Consider the following 22168-nt stretch of genomic DNA (forward strand, 5'->3'; position numbering starts at 1 on the left):
ACCCCTCCCACTAAGATGTCATAAAGAGAAAAAAAGAGGAGTGTATAAGATTTCTTTTATGCCCATTGCCTGAGCTGTCCTTTGAGAGCTTATGGACACATTTATTAATAATAATAACAGCTATATTAAATGGCCATAATAAACTATATTAGTAGTTCGTTAATAATAGCAGCATTTATATTATCACTTTAAGATTTGCAGAGGATTTTACAAATCTCCTCAAATTCTGGGAGGTAAGTGCTCTTATCCCTATTTTACAGATGAGGAAACTAAGGCAGAGGTTAAAGCAATTTACTCAGGATCACACAGCTACTAAATGCTTGAGGTTGGACTTGAACTCAGATCTTTCTGACTACAGACCTGGCTCGCTATCTACTTTGGCGCCTAGAAATAATTTGTCTAAAAACAAAAACAGAGAAGGGGAGAGAGAATGGTTTTGAACTCAGGAGCCCTGTGTCGCAGACAGACACTAACTGTATGTAAGACCTTGGGGAAGTCACTAAATCTCTTCTACAAAATAGAGGCTCATTTATTCAGTAGACACAAGGGGAGCCAGAGTGATGCAATTTCTATAGGTTTTATTCTAGACTCTATTCCACCTGCACCTTCAAGACTGAAATAACAGTGGGTGGAAAGAACACAAAATTTGGAACCTCATGGCCTAGGTTCAAACCCCTGATCTTGTACTTGCAACTTTTATGACCTTGGGCAAGTCTCTCACTTCTATGGGTCTAAGGTTCGTCATTTGTATAATGAGGAAGTTTGGTTGTATGAATCCCAAGGTCCCTTCCAACTAAGATCCTCTTTACTGCTAACTCTAAGATCCTATAAAAGACTGTGTTGCAAGGTATTGTGGTGGGTGCAAAAGATATGAACCTAGATCCAATACAATCTTGCCACCCCTCTTTTTTTTTGGAGGGGCAATTGGGGTTAAGTGACTTGCCCAAGGTCACACGGCTTGTAAGTGTTAAGTGTCTGAAGCCGAATTTGAACTCAGGTCCTCCTAACTCTAGGGCCAGTATCTATTCACTGTGCCACCTAGCTGCCCCAATGACCCTGCCACCCCTCTTGAAATGACACACACTACTACTTTGTAATTAATACTGCTTTGCAACTAGGAGTAGGCTGAAGCCAACTCAAATTGGCTTACAAGAGACAACTGCTAAATTTTAGTGTTAGCATCTACACCTGGGAAATCAACAAACATTCTTAATAATAGTTAGATGGATTGTTTTGTTGATTGGCTTTAAAAGGGAAGAAAATTGTCAGTAATGTACATTAAACTTTTGGGGGGTTTGAGTAGACCAAGAAGGCTTCATGGGCTCTTAAATGGAGTCTATGAATTAGGTTCGGAGAAATGGTGAGAGTACTCTGTAACTACAGTAAATACTCACATGAAGACTTGGTTGTGGGAGATGGGTAAGTTGATGTCCTGGAGAAATGTGGCCATGACAGTTTTGAGTGATTTCTCCCAGGGGAGAAGCTATTTGGTCCTTCAGTCTCCAATATAGAAGCAGAAGAATGCATCAGACTGGAAGGAGTGGCTATTTCTGTAGATGGAGTAGTTCCTTCTCTGGCTTCCATGGAGGGAGTGATGTTAGTTAGAGACCTGAACGTCCTCCCTTTTCCCCTTGTCAGGAAGTCTGAGATGGTCACAAAGGTGGTGGTCCTTCTTTCTGACTCTAAACTGTCAGATGCCTGATGAAAGCTTTCCAGGGCTGAAATCAGATAAGGAGAAATTAAAATTTCAGCAGCTTCCCATAACTCCATAAATGTCACAATTGGGTTTTTGAAAAATTTTTTAATTATGAATTTAATAATTACCACCAAGCACAAACATATACAAAGAACAAAAAAACACAATTGCATATGAAACAACAAATTTCTGTTACATATTTTTAAAAGTGTATTTATTAACAAAGTAGCAGCAAAATTGCCTTTTTGTATCCGTTCTGAATTTCCTTTTGTTTTCTTCTATATATTTTAATTTCTCTTCTTTTTTCACTTCCAGTCATGTACAGGATTCAAAAATCTGAAATAACAAAAAGCCCCCAAAGTGGCTTCTGATCCAGAAAAGGTGATGACTCAATGGGTCTTTTAAAAAGAGGGGAAAGTTGTTGATGACTCAGTGAGTCTTTTAAAAGGAGGAGTTTCTGGCTGGGCTCTCTCATCTACAGCTCTCCAGGTGATATCATGCAAAGGAAGGAACATGGCCCTTTTCTATCCCAGCATCTTGGAGACCCTGCCACTGCTCCCCACACAACATATGGGGAGCTCATCAGGATATAAATACTACCTTATATCCTGGTGAGGTTTAAATATTAGCCTCTCAGATGATTGCAAGCATAATGGAAAGTTTTTACTGAATTCTGTTCCCCTTCTTAAATCTATTAATGTGGACTATGATTCTTTCATGTTTAGCATTTCTTTCATTGTAAGAATAAACTGCCCGTCTCATATTCAGTTGTAGCTTTCAGGATTTTAGTTTCCTAATCCTTGACCTATATTCTGTATCTCAGGGGTTCTTAACTTGGGGTTTGTTAACTGTTAATATTTTGATAACTATATTTCACTATAATTGATTTTCATCTCTAAATCCTAAGTACCTTATTTTATACATTTAAAAACGATTCTGGGAAGGGGTCTATAGGCTTCGCCAGACTAACAAAGGGATTCATGATACAAATGTGTCCTATGAGGTTGTTGAGAAAATTGCTCTGTAAACCTTTTGTGCAGTCCAAATGTGCATTAGGAGTGCTGATCTCCAGCCAGCTAGCTCCTACCATGCTACAGCTACTGAAGTAGGCATCTAGGATTCACCTGAAGACCACAAAGGAGGAGGAATGCACTGCATTCCAAAGCAGCCCTGTGCACTTTGTGAGACCGTTCATTGTTTCAAAGAATGTCCTTACATCAAGAATTAATGTGTCTCTTTTTCAATGACTACCCACTGCTTCTAGTTCTGTCTGGAGCCAAGTGAAATGAATTCTCTCTCTCTCTCTCTCTCTCTCTCTCTCTCTCTCTCTCTCTCTCTCTCTCTCTCTCTCTCTCTCTCTCTCTCTCTCTCTCTCCCTCTCTCTGTCTCCTTTCTCTCTTTGTCTCTCTCTCTGTCTGTCTCTCTCCCAATGTGTCTGTGTCTCTCTCCCTCCATTTATTTGTCTACCTCTCTTCCTTCTCTCTCTCTTTCTTTCCCTCTCCCCCCCTCTGTCTCTCTTCTCTCCCTCTTCTCTCTCTTCATCTCTCTCCCTCTATCTCTGTTTCTCTCTCTCTCCCTCTGTCTCTTTCCATATGTATATATGTGCATATATATCTATATAAATGTATATAACACATGTATATATAAATATCTATGTATATATACATATACACATATATGTATATATTCATATATGTGGAAAGAGAAAAAGAACAAGACAGAAAACGACAGAGACTAGACTTTCAAATATGGGTATCATGTCCCCACCCCTTGCTCCTTTCCCCAAAACTTTTCTCTAGGATAAACACCCCCAGTCTCTTCAACTGATCCTCATAGGGCATGAAATCAAAGACCTTCACCATCCTCGTTGCCTTCTTCTGGATACTCTCCAACTTATAAATGTCCTTTCTAAACTGTCCTTGTCATCAGGCTACTCTCCTCACTCTCCTACAAAAATGTCACATTCCTCACCCATCATTGGTCCTCTGAAAGACCAACGACAATAACAATTCCTCATTACCACCTCTGTGCCTTTATTTGTCCTCCTCCCACCTCTACTGCCAATGGATGCCTTCCCCATTCCTCTGTGCCTATCCAAATCCTACCCATCATTCAGTGCTTTCTCGACAAAACTCTTTGTTAAAAAACCACCATCTATCAAACTGTGTAGGTCACAGATCTTTGTGTTCACAGCAGCTAACATTTAAGCTGTCTTTAAGGAGAGAAAAAAAAATTACAAACACAATCACACAAAAATCAAATGAACATTCTTGGAAGCTTTCCCAGATTGTCCACCCTCTCCCATCTTGTCCCTCTGAGACCAAAAGAACATGTGGCAAGATGTCTCGATGTGGTTACTGTCGGTGGACTAGTGATTCCCTAAGATCTAGGCCCTCTACATATGAGATATTCATCAGTTTGGAATACCTGGTTCAGTTAAGTAGCACATGGAGAAAGGGAAGCCAGAGTCATAGATTTTTACCCTATTTGAGCAAGTACTCAAAAGAGATCAGTTTAAATATTAATATTTTAAAACAAAGTGGATAAAAAAATGCACATTGCTGTAATCATGACATGAAACTGGACATGCGTCCTATTGAGCTAATCTATTCATGTGTATATCTTAGATATTTCAAGTAGATAATGAGTTGGGTCCAAAGTTGAATAGAATAATATCATTTGGGATCACATTTCAGAAATGGTTCAAGGCTTTCAATGATCCCAGGCTACTTGCTAACACAAAAACCATTCTCTTTATCAAAAGAATCTTGCTTCTGTCACTTAACAGCTGTGCAACCCTGGGCAAATCACTTATACAATCAATCTCAGTTCCTTATCTGTAAAATGGGGGTAATAATAGCATCCATTTTATGAGGTCATTTTAAGGATCAAGTGAGATAAAGTACATAAAGCACTTTTCAAGTCTTACTGAAATATTTTATTATTAACATTATTGTTGTTACTACAGGGATGTGGTTGTGAACCATGAAACACCATATCCCCCCCAAAAAAACACCACCAAAATTGCAAGTGACCCAAAGCACAGGGTGAAAATGCAGTGTCTGTAAGCCTTCTTACAGTGCATCATTTATGATGACTGTCACATGAGAAGTAGCATGAAGGACATCATTAAGAAAAAGTATAACCAAAAAAGAAAGTGTGTCGAGAATAGACTTCTTGCATGCAGCAATGATATACTCAAGTTATCGAAAGAACAAACAAATGGTTCCTAACACATTGGGCATAAGGAAGGAAGGATTCAAATAGCTCAATGATCCTATGATCACACCACTGGAGATGTTCCCAGCAACAATGCAGATCACAACGCATCCATGCCTGTCCCTCTTGTTCATAATCTTCTCTAAGCTCTCCAATGGGGATCCACCCAACTTGTTGGGAAGAAAGAGGGGAGGGTTTCCATTCTCTTGACAATTTGAGAATATGAATGAGGATTACATGGGAGAGGAAGGAAAAAAGGGATTACGATCAGCTCTGGTAGAGGGAAAACCAATATAAGATCCCAGATCCACCTGAGCTTGGACCACTTGACTGTTTCATGGCCCTAAACCTAGAACACCTTCCCCTGCCCTTCCCCAAGCTCTCCCACTCCAAGTACCATTTTTCACATAACTCAAGCATGAGAATCACGAACACACCTGAGAGGTTTTTCTGAGAGGATGGGACAGAGGGTATCTCTGAGAAATGTCCAAGCGATGGAGTAGCATTCGTCCTACTGTAGGAGGTGATACCCCCTCTGGATTTTGATGTTTCCAATGCTAAAGTGGTGCTTCCTAGGACATCCAGGGTGGTCCTGTTGTTGCTGGAATTCTGAAACTTCTCAAGACCTTTGAGGACCACAGTTGAAGTGTTTTTGTCATGCAGAGAAGAGGTGGTGAAATTTTCTCTTTGGAGTTCAGAACTTTTATCTGGTTTCTGACTTCTCATGGCAGCTGAAAGAATAAGAAAATAGTTAAGTGAGAACTTTCTGGTTTCCAGAACGTTAGTAACGTGAGCTTTCAGAAAGAAGATTACTGAAAGGAAACTCTGCTTATAAGCATTGACTACACATGAAATAATTCCATCTTAAATTTAATACTACAGGTGGTATAGTGAATTAAGAACCGGCTTCAAATCCTGCCTCTGGCACATTATGGCTATGTGACCTTAGGCAAGTCACCTAACCTATCAATGCTCTAGAGTCTAAGTTGCAGAGAAAGTGGCCATCTACATTGGTAGAATTTTTTCAGACAATTGCTGTCTATAGTAATCAAATCCAGGATCCATTTTCTCTGTCACTTTATTCATTTAAAAATATTTATTGAGTATCTAGCACTGTGTTTTAAGAAGTGAGTTACTGAATGGGTGTTACCTCACTCTAAGTGAGTATGTGAAAAGGCCTTAGCCTAAAAGGACCAAGGTCTCCCATTGCATCCTGGGTCATCTCCAGTCATCCTGATGACTATCTGGTCACTGGATCCAGATGGCTCTATAGCAGTAACCACACTGACATACCCAGGATGGCTGCTAGCACAAGTTCTTAGATCTGCTTTAGTAGGAAAGATTCAAGGGGTCAGCAATCTTTTTTAATTATATTCATTAGTTCAGGGGAAAAATCAGCACCCTGAACTTGAGAGAAAATTCAAACAAAGAAAATAGAGAAAATACAAGCAGAGAAATAAAGACCAACAGACAGGGCTTCTAACTGTCTGAGAAATTAGCACAGATTAACAGACTGATCCAACTGTCTGACCAAGGCAATACATACATAGTTACCAAAGAGAGAAGCACCAACATCTAGGTTTTTCAAAGGGGGGAGGGGAGGCTCCTTAATGGCTACCCAGAGTCTCATCTGGTCAAATCACAAGAACACTCTTTCAATGAGTGAGCCTCAAAGCAAAATGCTAACCTTAGAGTATATATACCCTTTTTAGAGCCAGAGGGCACCGCAACCCTTGTGACTCAGTGCCTACCTAATTAGAAATTAACAAAAGGTGTGAAAGCCTTCCTTCAAGTAAGCCTCCCCTAAGTAAGCTTCCCTTAATGGGCACCACATAAGGCCTATTAATGGGTGAGGAAGATCTTATATCCCATTAACATTACACTCTGAAGAAGACAGTGGGGCTGGTGACCTTGCACAGCCCTCCCTCACTCAAATCGAAGTCAACTGCAAGTCATGCCATCATTTCTCTGATGCCACCATCCTCTTTGAGAACAAGAACCAAGGACAAACCCAGCAACAACAGCAGCACTGTGCTAGATTCTGGATGAGAGACAAAAGTTATGGATCATAAGTTCCTGTCCTCTGCTCTCTAAAGGTTTACAAAATATTTCCCTCCTAACACATCTGTGAGGTACGTAGAGCAATCATTATTTTCCCCATTTTATAGGTGAAGAAACTGAAGAGAGTAAGGATGTGAATCCAGGTCTCCTATCACCACATCCAACCCTCTTACCACTATAAAAATCTTGGAAAGACAAAAAGTTATATCAAAAAAAAATACACATGGCATTGCTTAAGTAACAATGGGAGGTGGTATATGATTAAATACCAAAGTGGTTGGTTACATGCAAGAGGAGTTCAAAGAAGGGGAAATCAATATGAGATTCATGGAAAAGGTGGGATTTGTAGAATGTTCACATTCAGGGGGAGTGGGGAAAGGGAACTTCATGTCAGGGGAAAAGTAGGATACAGTTGTGGACAGCTAGATATATGCTGACTGGGAGTGGGGGGAGAAGTTGAAGATTAGGCTCAACTCTTCTATGTACCAAAGGGTTGCAATATTCCAAAAAAGGAGCACCAAAGTGTGTATAATGGGAGGAGAGAGAAGTCATTCACATATTTCTGATTATCACAGGAAGAATGGAGGTGGAGACATTCAACAGCAGAAAGAAGTTCACTGAAGATCAGCTCAGAACTAATTTTCTCAATCTGCCAAATGAAAGGGTTGGACAAGATTCTTTTCTCTAATAGACTGGCTTCCAGCTCTGGCATTCTGTGAGTCTACAATGAAAGCAGTGGTGTAGGAAGACTTAATTGTTGGAAGTGTGTAGGACTGATAGGGATGGTAGGCAAATAGATGCATGGAGAACAGTTGAGAGGTTGCTGCCATGATAAGGCCTGACACCATGACTATAATGGCGGGAGTGGCTGTGGTTTTTCAATCAGAGGATCTAAGTTTAAATCTTGCTATTGTCTCTTACTACTGGGGTGACCTTGGCCAAGTCACCTATGCTCTCTGGGCCTCGGTATCCTCATCTGTAAAGTAGGAATATTAGACTAGATGGCCTTTAAGGTCCCTTCTGGCTCTAAATCCAGGATCTTAAGACATTGTGATCCTTTTAAGAGGTAATGAAGAAGAGATGTTTTGAAGGGAGAATCAATAGGCTTCATTGACTGATTAGAAATAATGTGTAAAGGAGGGGGGAAGGGTCAAAGATGACTCAGGTTTCCTCTTATTTATCACACTGCCAAAGGGACACACTGGCATCATCAACTCTGGGTTAAGAAAACAAAGATCCTGTCTATTTGTGATGGAAAATGGATACTACTTAGCACAATAAACCAAGATATCATGAAGCCCTGAGCCTTGCTGGGGACTAACAAACATCAAAAATCCTCCCCTGCAGAAAACAGGAACGCTAAGGCACTATGGTAAAGCTGAAAGTCTGGAACTATGGTCTCAAACTAAAAACTGTGTAGCCCTCTTGGCCCAGCAATACTCTTATTTAGGGGCCTAGACCTCAAAGAAATCAAAGAGGAAAAGGGACCACATGTACAAAAATATTAATATCTGTTCTTTTCTACTAGCAAAAAAACTCGAAAATAAGGTTATGCTTACCTTTTGGGAAGTGGATAAACAAATTGTGGTATAGGAATGTAATAGAATATCATTGTGTCAATAAGACATAATGAGATAGGGGGGGTGGTCAGGTGGTGCAGTGAGTAAGAGCACTGGCCCTAGAGTTGTTCTGGCCTCAGATACTTAACACCCACACAAAATAACTGGCTGTGTAACCTTGAGCAAGTTACTTAACCCCAATTGCTTAAAAAATAAATTACTTAAATTTAAAAATAAAATTAAAAAATTAAAATTAAAAAAAATAATGAGATGGCAGTTTCAGAGGAAATTGAGAAAGCTTCTGTGACTTGATGCAGAGGGAAGTGAGCAGAACCAAAAGGGCAATTTATGTAACAATTTCTAAATTTCAATTTGAAAGACTTAGAAGCTTTCATCAATGCAATCACAGCACTGACACTTGGGCCCCCATCCCAATCCCTCTCTCCCTTGTGCTTCCCCTGTTCACACACACACACACACACACACACACACACACACACACAGTCATTTCAGTGCCAGAAGCAGCCTACCAGCTATGCCCATAATCAACCCTCAGCAACAAGGGGTGACACCATCTTGCCTTGGCCACCAATGTTTAAACTGGAGCAAGTGGAAGAAAATGGAAAGCTTTAATGTATGTGAAGATGTGAACTTTGAATACTTCTAGATCTACAAGGAAAACTTAATTAAAAATGTGAGCTCCCTAAATGCATGTGGCCTTCTCACCCTGGAACATTCCTCCCTCTGCCCCTGCAGCCTCTTCTCCATTGATGAGTTTGTCTCAGAAGCTCCACTTTGAGGAAGGGCCCAGAGCAACCATCCTTAATTCCTCTCTTGGCTCTTCTTCTGACTCTCCAAACCTTATCACCATTCTTCAGTTGCCTTCTTACTCTGGAACATCCCTCTTCCCCTGTAGCCTAGAACCACCCTAGAACCACCCTCCACCCCTTCTCCTAAGTTCCTCCTAGAACCTGCATTTTGAGGAAAGCCCTCTAGGCATCCTTTATTCCTCTGTTACCTCTCTTTCTGAGTCTCTGGGCTTTACCACCATGGCCCGCATGGGTACTCCCCCCACTTTTCAACTCCTATACATATGTACATATATATGTATGTATATGTGCATATACATATATGTGTGTATACACACAGACAGAAAGTCTTTTCCTTTTAGAATATAAGCTCCTTGAGGGCAGGAGCTGTCTTTCATTTTGCCTATATTTGTATTCCCATTGCTTAGCATAGTTCCTGGTATACCATAAGCACTTAATAAATGCTTGTTGACTGACAAACCACAATTCTATGAAGATGAAGCACTATCCCCTCCTTCTGGAGGCGATGAACATGAAATGCACAATAAGATACAGATTTTTGTACACGTCTAATGTAGGAATTTGTTTCACTTGACTATGTACATTACTTATGAGTGCTTTGTTTTTCTCTTTTGAAAAAATTGTACATTTGGGAGGGAAAGAAAATAAATGTTTATTCAAAATAAATAAAAGTAAGAACAAAAGAAGAACACTCCCTGGGGGAAAATGTGAGTTTACAAAGATCTTAAGGAAATGAAGGAGGAAGGAGGGAGTCAGGAACTCAGACCTCGTGACCAAAAGGACCTATTGTCTATTCAGAACAACAGTGAAGAATGCCATAGATACAGCCCAAGAACCATCACTGGATTTCTTCTGCACAGGGCCTGATAATCATATTTCCAGCAGTCTCTGACCATAAGATTGTGTCTAAAGCAGCAAGAAGGAAAACCAAGATCTGACAACTATACAGTTAACCTGGTCAATGCAGAATGCCATGTCACCATACTATTTACTGTCTAATACTTGTGTCCAGCTGGCTGGTATAGTTCTACCACGGTTCAATCTCCATATCAACCCCCTTTCAACTCCAAAATGAAACACTCAGTTCCACAGCAAGGGACTTTACCTCCCCTTCCATCCAGTGATCTTGCACATTTGCCCCATTTGTCATAAGGGGAACTGGGTAAGCTAGATAATACAATAAGACCCACCCACGTTATTAAAAAAGCAAGTAAAAGTCTTCTTTGATGGCTATCTAGCTGATTCTACATGTTTAGTCAATTAATCAAAGACCTACCAAATCTCTGCTCTCCTGAATGTGATGCAGACACGGGATGAAAGAATAGCTTAGACTGGGGAATTGAGCCATTCTATAACACAAGCCTTGCCTCATAGAGTGACTTCGCTAAATAGCATATTTCTTATGGATGAGCCCAATATGATCTCATTACTATCTTTAGCTCCACCATACCCAAAGATATTAATCAAATTTTAAAATAATGTAAAACTCAAGAACAAACCACGGAGATAGATTTTAGCTTAACCAGAAAAATTTTCTGATAGTTAAAGCTTATCTAAAAATGAAATGATAGGGGCAGCTAGGTGGCACAGCGAATAGAGCACGGGCCCTGGAATCAGGAGAACCTGAGTTCAAATCTGGCCTCAGACACTTAACACCACACACAAAAAAAGCCGTGTGACCTTGGGTAAGTCACTTAATCCCAATTGCCCTCCAAAAAAAGGCAAAAAAAAAATAAAAATTAAAAAAATGAAATGATACCTACCTTGTAAGATACTTAAAAGGTATTGGAAGTCTTCCAGTAGAAATTAGCTGCTCATTTGCTGGGGCCATTGCAAGGGAGTAGGGGGAAGCAGAAAGCAACACTTAAATATTCTCTGAGGCCCCTTCCCGCTCTATAATTCTGTACCATTTGCCAGTGCCAACCTACCATACTTCTAGATCAGCAAGTGTTAGGAGAACAGGAAGAAAAGAATATTATCTCCAGATTCTAGGAGCTGCTATCATTCATCCTCATCCAAGCCAACACATGGTTGGTGTAGTGCAAAAGTTTAAGTATGTCCATTTCACCATTTTGAATAATCAGTCATAAATACTTATTAAGCACTACTATGCTATTGTGCTAAGCATTCAAAATATAAAGAGGCAAAAGACTATCCCTTTCCTTGGGGAGCTCGCAATCTAATGGAAGAGACAAGCAAACAAATATGTACAAACAAGCTATATACAGGTTAAATGTTATTGTTTGTCCTTTATTCTCACAGAGGACCATGACATCAGGAAGTTGATGCTATGACTTGAAGTGAATTGGATTTAAGTGCAAAGTCACCAGCCTCACTTTCTCCTACAGAACCTGAGTCAGACACATCAGAAGAGTCAGACACAACTGAAACCACTTTACAACATCCCCAGGCTTAGCACAGGGTCTGAGATACAGAGCAAGCACTTAATAAAAGCTCACTAATTGACTGAAATAAAGCTAACGCCAAGAGTCTGAGCAAAACTTTTATCAAATGGTCATCAGGACTGCTACCTTATGATCCAATCCAAGCACATGGCATTCACTAAATTACAGCAGTAAAAAGTGGCACATGCTACCACTAGCAATCACAATGTTACACAGTGTTGCTTATGAATGAGTAAGAATTCAATCGGCAAAAATAGCAAAGACATCCAGAGCATAGGAAATAGAAAAAACAAAGGCAAGGAGGTAGAAAATGCAAGGTCTATATGGATAAAGATGCCCAGGACGGTTTATGGTACTGGCTAGGAGATTACCTGAGATAAGTCTGAGTACAGAGGGAAAGGACTTTGCTTGGTGGACAGAACATAACCATCTACTCAAAATGCACAAACCAAAAAGGGGCAGGTGGCAATGTCAAGGGCCCTGTCTACAAATCTAGCTCTAAGCCAACCAAGTCATTGTAATAAGCAGACTGGATTCTAGGATCAGGGAGGCCCCTTGGGGAGGGATAGTCCCTCTAAGAACACTGAATTCAAGGTGCACTAGGCCATGCTCTTGGGGTTCCCAAGTTGGATCATCCATCCAACCTTGGACAAAATAATTAAGCAGGTGAAAGCTACTATTTTCCTTTCAGGGACCCCTCTTCCCAAGGCACCCAGAACCCTCATAAAACCCTGGTTTCTTCCATAGTGACAGAGAGGCTGTGCAGCTTGGTGGGGGGGAGAGAAGGAGGGTACAGTACATAGGTTCAAATCCAGCTGCATCCTATATTAGCTGTGTGACCTTGGGCTAGTAGTGGCTTCACATCTTTAACTCAGTTTTAAGTGGGGAGGAAAGGTATTGGTCTAAATAAACTCTGAGGTCCTTTCCAGGTTTAGGTCTGTGCTCCTTCGTCTAGAATTCAATAAACATTTATTAAGCACCTATTCCATGCCAGGTCCTATGCTAAGCGCTGGGGATACAGAAAGAGGCAAAAGACAGCCCCTGCCCTCAGCGTGCTTACAATCTAGGGGAAACACCATACAAAACAAATAAATAGGAATCCTTCTGTATATGCTTCACTCTGTTAGTGATGAAGACCTCAAGAGGGAGGGTTTTGTTGGGGGAGGTTTCTGAGAAAGCAAAAGTCTGCTACTTATCTGTAGCACAGTTACAGGATCTGGGTCCACAATAAACATAAAATTTCAGGGGATTTTTGCAGTTCCTTGATCTGCGACTTCCAGGCAACCCTGGAACCAGGGGGAAGTTTTTTGTATGTAAGCACATAATAAGAACCAATTGTAAATACATATGTAAGCTGTTCTCTTGCTATGTGAGAGTAACCTTGCTGAACCTAGCAAAGTAGGGCAAGTGCTTTGGTGTTCAGCCAGGCTTCTGTGACCCCTATGGTCTCCATTGTTGGGGGGGCAGGCAGGAAAGAAAAGAAGAGAGTTGACATCAAAGTCCCTGGTCAGCACCAGAGAAGAGATATTGTTGTCTGTACTCTCCCTCCCTACTGGGAATTCTGAAAAGAAATTCTGAGATTCCACCGCATGCCGTTCATATTGGCAAAGACCAACAAAAAAGAAAGTGATAAATGTTGGAGGGGCTGTGGGAAAACAGGTACATGATGGGTGGACATGTGAATAGGTACAAACAGTTCTGGAAAGGAATTTGGAATTATACGCAAAAAAGTTACTATTGGTACGTTATCTTTGATCCTGCTATATACCATTACTAGGACTATATCCAAGAGATCAAAGAAAGAAGAAAAGGTTTTATATGTACAAAAATATTTATAGTAGCTCTTTTCATGGCCACAAAAACCTGAAAATTGAAAGTATGCCCATCAATAAAGGAAAAGTTGAGTAAATTGTAGCATATGAGTATGACAGAATACTACTATACTATAAGAAATGAGGAAATAGATGATTTCAAAGAAACATGGAAAGACTTATGTAAACTGATGTAAAATGAACTGAGCAGAACCAGGAGAACAGTTTATACTATATCATCAATATTATGAAAGGGAACAATTCTGGAAACTTTTATAAACTGAGGAAGAAAGAATTGAGCAGAAGCAGAATAATTTATAGAGGAACAGCAGCAACTTTATAAAGATAACCAACTTTGAAAGACTTAGGAGTTGTGATCAATACAATGACTAACCACAAATCCAAAGGACTCAAAATGAAACATACTATACACTTCCAAATATTAAGCTGATGGACTCAGAGTGCAGGCAGAAGCATATTTTCTTTTCTTTCTCTTTCTATTTTTGGATATGACTGATGTAGAAATTTGTTTTGCATGACTATACATATTTGTAAGGTTTTGTTTTGTTTTTGGCCTCAATGATGAGGGAAGAGTAGAGAGGAAGGGGAGAATTTGTAACTGAAAAATGAATTAAAATTGAGTTATTGGAAAAAATTAAATAATGTAAAAAATCAAAAGAAAAAGAAAGAAACAAAGCCTTCTCGGGAAGGAAGTAACTGCCAGAAACCTAGCATTCTTAGGAGGCCGGCAACAAACAAGCAGTTTTACTAAGCAAGATGTGAGAGGCAGCCACAAAGTAATGAGAAAAGGAGGGCACCAAGGGAACTGGGCCAGGGCATGAACAATGTTTGTACTACTGCCCAGGGCAATCCTTAAATGTAAGTGATAAAAATTTAAGCTGATCTTTCTGCTTAAGGAATGCTTCTTTTCACTTCAGCTTCTTAGAGAGGATAAATAGTTCCTAGAGAGACCTGTAATATGTTCCAAATCTCAAGCACCAGGGTGCTGAAAGAACTTGCAGATTAGCCATGAAATTACTGTTAATAATAATTAATAATTGAGGAATTATGAGGAAAAGGAGAATTGCCAGAGACCAGAGTGGAGCGAATGTCGTCCCGATTTTCAAAACGGGATTCCAGGCAGATTCCAGAAATGAACTTCAGGAAATCCCCAGAAATATTTCAGAATGTATTACTACTCACTTTTTTTTGAGGATCCAAGCTTTTATTATATAAGAAAGACTCAATCTCAACCTGGGAAGGAATTTTGAAAAAGGGAAAAAAAAAGGCAACATCCCCACTACCGATGATGACCTCTTGGTATAGTGAACTATACCAATATAGGATACTGGGGTGGAGTCCCAAAGACCTGAGCTCAAACCTGTCCTTTGCAACCTGTGACTTTATGCAAGTCACTTAATCTCTCTGTACTTCAGGGTGCTCATTACTCAATGAAGTGGTTGGCCTTGGGGGTTTCTTGACTCCAAGATCCATTTTAATTCCAAATCAGTGATCCCATGTTTTTTAAAAACAACTACCACAAATAAAAACACAACCATCAACCCCCCCCCAAAAAAAAACACACCAAAAACCTGTCTTCTCAATGCTTTTCCCCATTGTTGTCATTTCCCAGTACAAGCTATCATAATAGAACCCTCCCATGTAATGCTGAAGTTAAGCAAAACAAGCCAACCCCTTGACCATGTCTGACAGTGCACACCCTATTCTGCTCCTGTAATCCATCACCATTCTCCTGAGAGCAGTTCTCCAGGGTCAGGATTGGTCATTGTATAAACCTGAATTCTGATGTCAAGAATGGGGCTTAAAACGTGGTCTGTGAAAATTTTAGGGAAAAATAGACGAGGAGATCATTCCTTCCTGAGTTCAATTAAAAAAAAACTGGAGAAACTGCCACCATCTGATACTAATTCCCCTGACAGCAAAGATGGAAGAATGTGTTTTGGATGACAGTATAACTCAGTGAATCCAGCACTGATTGAGCAGCTGTACCAAAAACTGTCTTGATTTTAGAAATCAAGGAAAAAGTCTTGGGGGGAGGATAAGAGAGTGGGGGAAGCAAAAATCGAGTACCAAGTCCACAAATTGAACTGGCAGTCAGAATTCCCACTGTAATCTCAGGTTCTGTTTGTGAACCCCTTTGATCTTCTAAGTGTCCCAATGCACACTGACCTAGTCAGACCCCATCTCAGGCATTGTGTTCAGTTCTGGACATGATATTATAAAAGGGTTCCTGACATATGCTGGGACATATATTGAGAAAGGCAACCAGGACTGTAGGAAAACTCTCTACATCAGGTGTTCTTGAAATGTGGGGCTTGTAAACTTATTTATTTAATATGTTGATATCCATATGTCAATTGAATGTAGTAATCCTGTGTATCTTAGATTATGCATTAAACAACATGCTTTCCAGCAGGGGTCCATAGGTTAATTCACCAGATTACCAAAGGGTGTCCAAGACTCGAAAAAGGTAAAGAAGCCCTCCCTGTCCCAAAATATTATACTACAAAGACTTCTTTAGCCTTTAAAGGAGATGATATAGGAGAAACAGAATACACGCTTTCGAAAATTTGAAGGACTATCAAGCAGGAGAGATTATAGAACTATAGGGTCATAGAGCTGGGCCAGAAGGGACCTTAAGAGCCCATCTAGTCGGACCCCTTCATTATTTACTGATGAGGAAATAGAGTGCCCTAGAGAGAGGAAGTAGACTTGGTTGACTCTGCGGAACTCCATGGAGCAGACCAAGAATCAATGGACACAAATGACAAAGATGTGGTTTTAGCTCAATATAATGAGGACAAAACAGCTAGTGCCTTCTCAAATGGAATGCGTTGCTTTTTGGGGAGTGGTGAGCACTTCATCAATGGAACCATCTAAGCAGAGTTTGCATGACCCTATGTCAGGGATCATAGATCACAGATTTAGACTTGGAAAGACAAAGACCATTAGAAGTCACCTAGCCCAGTACCCATATTTCACAAATGAAGGCACTTTGGCCCTAAAAGGTTAAGTGACTTTACCGAGGCTACAGACTGGTAAATCTAATTAGTATCAAGTGCCTCTAGGTTGTGTCTTCCAACATTAATGTTACAGAAGGGACTCCTACTTTCACATCCTCATTTTGATACTACCTGTGTGATCTTGGGCAAATCACTCTAATTTTCTGGACCTTGGTTTCCTCATCTGTAAAATAAAGGATTTAGACTAACTAGAAGGCCTTTGAGAACCCTTCCAGTGCTAGATCCAAAATGCCATGATTAAATACCTACTGCATACAGAGCATTAGGCTAGGAACTGAGGATTATACAAAGTTTAGAAGAGCCATATTCCTATTCTTCCAATGTTTTCAGTCTAGAAGGATGAGACACAAACAAGAACAGGTGTGCCCTCTTCTAAGAAGAAAAATGGAAATGAGAAAGAACATTCTTAGTCATGGGAAGAAGAGGGAAAAGAAATAGAAGAAACAAACTTCTAGACAGAGGATCTCCGTTAGGGAATTTGAAATCAGGCCCCCCAAATCGACTCTTCGCGGCCCCTCAGACTGCAGGTGCTCCCCGCTGCAAAAATTACTCTTTCTGTTCACGTGGGCCCCAACTCTCAAAGGGAGCCAAGCACTATGATTTAAACCTGACTCTCTCACCAATTCCAATCCAAGGCTCCAAACTGACTGGCTAGCTGCTTCTTTGAAAGGTCCCATTCCTCAGGTATCTTTGGAGCTGGAAAACATCATCCCTCCCTAGGAGCTCTCAGTCCCTCACTTCCCCTCACATCACGAATGCAGATTAAATTAACAGGGCAGTTTGAGTACGATTCTTTTTCTCAAGTTGACAATTTCCACGTCTACAGCATTTAACGTGCCAAGACATCTGTTTATACACCAGTATTATCAGGGATGTTAGCACAGACTGGGAGTAGGATGTCCTAATTAGCAGCTGCTCAGAGACAATCTCCTTGCCACCTCCCAATGATTGGGGGGGGGGGGGGTTAAGTTGCATTGTTTTTGAGCTGTGGAGTGGGTGTGTTCGGGGAGTGCATGGTGTCATCCAAAGAGACAATTTCCTCCCAGAGGGCCCGCCCCCACCCCTACAGTGTAACAAGGAGTCAATCAAATTTGTGGCTGAAAAACACACCAAGTGCTGCCAATTAATGAGCTAATGTTTGGTGTGGGGAGAAGGGGAAGGACGAGAAAAGAACCTTCTTTCATCTTCTATCAGCATAATAGCTAGCATTTTTAAGAACAGCAAGCATTGATACAGTACTTTAAGGTTTTCAAAGCCCTTTACTTATGTTATCTTGTTGGATCCTCGGAACAATCCTATAAGGCAGATGATATTTTTATTCTTATCTTACAGATGAAGAAACTATGGCTAGGTAGAGTTAAGTGACTTGCAGATCTACTAAGTATCTGAGGAAGGATTTGAAGCCAGGTCTTCCTGACACAGATTATCTCTATCAAAGCTGCCATAGCAGTAGGAGTAGTGATGGTGATGGTGGTAGTAGTAGTAGTAGTAGTAATAGTAAATGTGGTAGTTGTTGTAGTAGAAGTAGTAATAATATAATCTTAGTGGTAATAGTAGCAGTGGTAGTAGCCTAGTGATTTAATTATTGTCCCCAGAGCAAGAATAAGAGGTAGGGAAGCCCTGGGGGAGTTATGTGCCTTCCTCCAGCCAGGTGCTATATCTTACTTGCATTTCACATTCCCTATAGCTTCCCATCAAATCTTCTCTAGAATCAGAGCTTGAATCATAAATCCGTAAAGTTTTAAATATCACATAGTCCCAAGGTTTATTAACTTTTGTGTGTATGTCACAGACCCCTTTGGCAGTTTGGGAAAGCCTCTATGTCTATTCAGAATCATATTTTTAAATTCATAAATTAAATACATAGGAGCACAAAGAAAACTAATTACATTGAAATACAACTTTCATAATGATTTTTTAAATTTGATATAATAATATAGCTAGTAATGGGACTAATGACTATAGTAATGTTGAAGTAGTGATGAACTTAAATGATATTTCAAAGTATCTACAACTATCATATAAAATAAGAATATCGGCAATTTCTATTGTTGACCAAATCACAGACACTGCTAATTCTATAGTAGTTGGCTAAATTTCAGTTAATGAAATTTAATCAAAGGAAATGCTCAATTTCAATTAGAGGTCAATGAAAATAAAGATGTAATTTTCCCCCAACCAAGTTCATAGATTCCCCCATCTAGCACGGATCCCTCCCCCCCATACAAAGGCCCCAGGTTAAGAAGCCCTCTCTAATCCAGCTTCTTCATTCTCCAGATGAAGACAGTGAGGTGCGGATGGGAAAGGTAACTTCCTGAGGGCCACAAAGTCAGTTAGAGAAGAGCTTCCCTACCCTGTATTCCATATTCTGTTCCCGTAGGGGCCTATTTTCTACTCTCCAGAGGAACAGCTGGTAGATCTGATACACAGATCCCTCCTAATGTGTTCAGGGTGCCACCATCTCCCTTCTTTCCGTCCCCAGTGATATAAGCATGTTATACTGGGAGTCTTTTGGTCTGGCCATAGCTAAATTAGCATCTCCCTAAATGTTGGGAGTTTTAGGCACGGTGGTGAACCAGTGGAATATTTCTGGTCAGCCAGGGCCTTGCAGGGGCCCCTCAAATCACACTGTGCAGGCAGCCGCCTACTCAGCTCGGCTGCTCTGCTGTGTTTTGAAACTCTGCTGCGGATGTAATGATTCTGGGTGGAGAACGTTTGAGAGCCAAGTGAGTTTGTGTGAACAAAAGCCTCGGCCCTCAATCTGGACTGTCCAGGGCTCTCTGGGATCCTAGTTTCCTTCCTTGTTCTTACCCCCACAAAGAAGCAATGCTGTGAAGAGTCAAGAATGTGAAAAGATTTGAGACTTGGGGTTTTATTCTCTGATTGGGAAAAAAAAAAACACATGCCCCTGGAGCAGCTTCTGAAAATCTCAAGTATAAACTTTATTAGGAGGCTTTATCAATCAAGCAACAAGCATTTATTAAGTGCCTACTGTGTGTCCACTTTGCTCTCACCCTATGTCCTCTCTCTGTCCTGGAGTCACTGCTTCTGTTTTGTTCCTGGGGAGGAATGAACATCTTGCCAAAAATTAGGGGCTCTTTTCCAGCTTTGTAAAACTGAGCTGGAGTAGGGGGAAAGGGTTAGATTAAGACAACATTCTATCGGGAGGGTCACATGGAAAGAGCCCTTGGTTGGAAGTCTGAGGACCTGGCTTAGAATCATGGCTCTAATTACTGCCTTACTCACTGTCACTTATTATGCTTGACCACTGGCACATTATTTCATCTCTCTAAAGGGAAGGAGTTGGAGTAGGTGAGTTCTAAGCGCCCTGCCAGGTCTTGAGTCTATGATCCCATGATTCTTTGACCTGGGTTAGAATCCAAACTTTGCCAGCTGTTAGTTGTGTGACCTTGAATGAATCATTTTACCTCTGTGAGCCTCAAAAGCCTCATCTATAAAAGATGAAGGGTAAACTAGGTGACCTCCAAATGTCCCTTCCAGGGCTAACAGCTCCTTTGATCCCAAGTGTCTGTCAAGGGAGTTACCAAGAGTAATCAGAAGCACTTAGCTCTTCCCTTCCCAGGCTGCTTGACTGATAAGGAAGGAATGACTGCATAAATGTCAGCTACTGAAAGGAGAGCTCAAGTATTTATGCTTAACGTGAAGTCAGTTTCTTGGAATTTGTATATGCAGAGAGAGAGAGTTTGAGAGAGCTTTTTAAAACTGATATATGTGTATATAGAGAGATATGTATAGAGTTTTATATACACATATATGGGAGGGGTGGGGGAGACAGGGAGAGAGGATTATTTTTCAAGAAACCCAAGATTACTGGGCATGGTGCCACATGCCCGTAATCCTTGTGTTTGGGGTAGGTTGAGGCTGATGGATGACTTGGGTTTGGAAATTCTAAAGCAGCAGGGATAAAGTTGATCAAGTCTCTATGTGAAATTGAGCACTTATTTGATGAGCTCCCTGGAGAGGGGGTTCACCAGGCTGCCTATGGAGAAGTGAACTAGTTCAGGTTGGAAAAAGATAACAAGTTAAAGCTTTCATGGTGAGCAGCAATGAGATGAGACCATGAGTGGCTGGTGAAATTCCAGCCTGGGGAAGGAAGGAAGGAAGGAAGGAAGGAAGGAAGGAAGGAAGGAAGGAAGGAAGGAAGGAGGGAAGGGAGAAGGAAGAGAGAAGGAAAGAAAGGAATCAGAGGACATGAATTTCATTTTACAGTTAAGGAAACTGAGACTCATAGAAGTTAAGTAACTTGCCTAAGGTCACATAGCTACATAGTGTCTGAGGAAATATTCAAACTCAGATCTTTATGATTCCAGTTCCTATTTGCATCCAGAGAAAGAACTGATAAATAGAAGTATGTATAGAATAATCTTGTATGTATAGAATAATATGTGTGTGTAATATTTATAAACCTATTTATGTCCAATGGTAGCCATCTGGGGGAGGGGGAGAAAAGACAGGGGAAAAAAGAAATTTTCATGATAATTCTGTTGTTTCTTTGAAAGGAATAGCAAGTTGTGCATAGCAGATTTGCAGTTTCATAGCAATCATCTTTTTTATTGTACTATGTTATGGAAATGCTTCTTTTATTCCATAAATTAAAAATACATTTTTTTTAAAGAAAGTTTACTGGGTCCTTATCTTTACTGGCACGTCTAGTCCTGGCCCCCGAGTTAACACCTGCTGAGGTCCTTGGAGCTGGGGAGTACTCCATGCAAATACCCCGGGGGCTGCCACAGAAGATAAAGTTGAAGAGAGAGGCCAGGCGATCTCTCCGGTCGCTTTCTAAAAGAGGCAAAGATGCTGGCAATTCCTTCTTTAACCTGGAAGAAAGCACTCACTGGACCCTTCAAACCCAGGAGCTGTCAGGAGACAGGAGGCAGGGGAACAGTCCTCCTTCTATTGCCTGTGTTGTCATTTCAACTTGAGCTCACATCCCAGAGAGAGGAAGTTGGCTGGCAGCAATCCACCAGAGGAGACCTACTAGGTTAGTGAAACAATAAAAAGGCAAGAAAAAACATCCTGGTTCTGAGAAGGAAGAGGAGGAGAGAGGGGAACGAAGGGATGGGGGAGGGGGGGGGAGAGTGGGAGAGAGAGGGAGGGAGACTGAAAGAAAGATCAGGCAGCTGCAGGTTGAACTTAGTGAAATGTGTTCCTGGGCTTTAAACATTTGAACAGCTCTGGCAGCAGACTTTTATAAGCTCTGAAGCTAATTTATTCCACAGACCTCTTCATAGTGGCCCAATCACTGTAAGGAAATAATAGAAACACAATTTGTCTAGAAAGTTTATGGTTGTCAAAAATGTACATAAGGGAATGGAGGTGCAGCTTACAAGCTTCAGGGCCTACTAGTGGAAAAAAAAATGAGAGGGGCAGCTAGGTGGCACAGAGAATAGAACACTGGCCCTGGAATCAGGAGGACCTGAGTTCAAATGCGGCCTCAGACACTTAACAATTACTAGCTGTGTGACCTTGGCAAGTCACTTAACCCCTTTTGCCCTGCCTTCCCCCCTCCAAAAAGAAAAGGA

The 22168-nt window shown here is 40.8% G+C and overlaps 1 protein-coding gene across 1 annotated transcript in view; it reads right to left on the reverse strand.

Moving 5' to 3' along the window:
• HEG1 (heart development protein with EGF like domains 1) overlaps positions 1-22168 on the reverse strand; it is a 127591-nt gene that overhangs the window by 80383 nt on the left and 25040 nt on the right. The window contains exons 2-3 of the mRNA XM_069064972.1: positions 5353-5646; positions 1395-1718 (exon numbers count right to left, since the gene is read on the reverse strand). Of these exons, the coding sequence (XP_068921073.1) occupies positions 1395-1718; positions 5353-5646 (618 nt within the window). The remainder of the gene's footprint in view (positions 1-1394; positions 1719-5352; positions 5647-22168) is intronic.

Source organism: Petaurus breviceps, unplaced genomic scaffold (genome assembly GCF_028583685.1).
Source record: "Petaurus breviceps papuanus isolate PSGF00001 unplaced genomic scaffold, PetGlider_PUasm1.0 90654, whole genome shotgun sequence".
Lineage (NCBI taxonomy): Eukaryota > Metazoa > Chordata > Mammalia > Diprotodontia > Petauridae > Petaurus > Petaurus breviceps.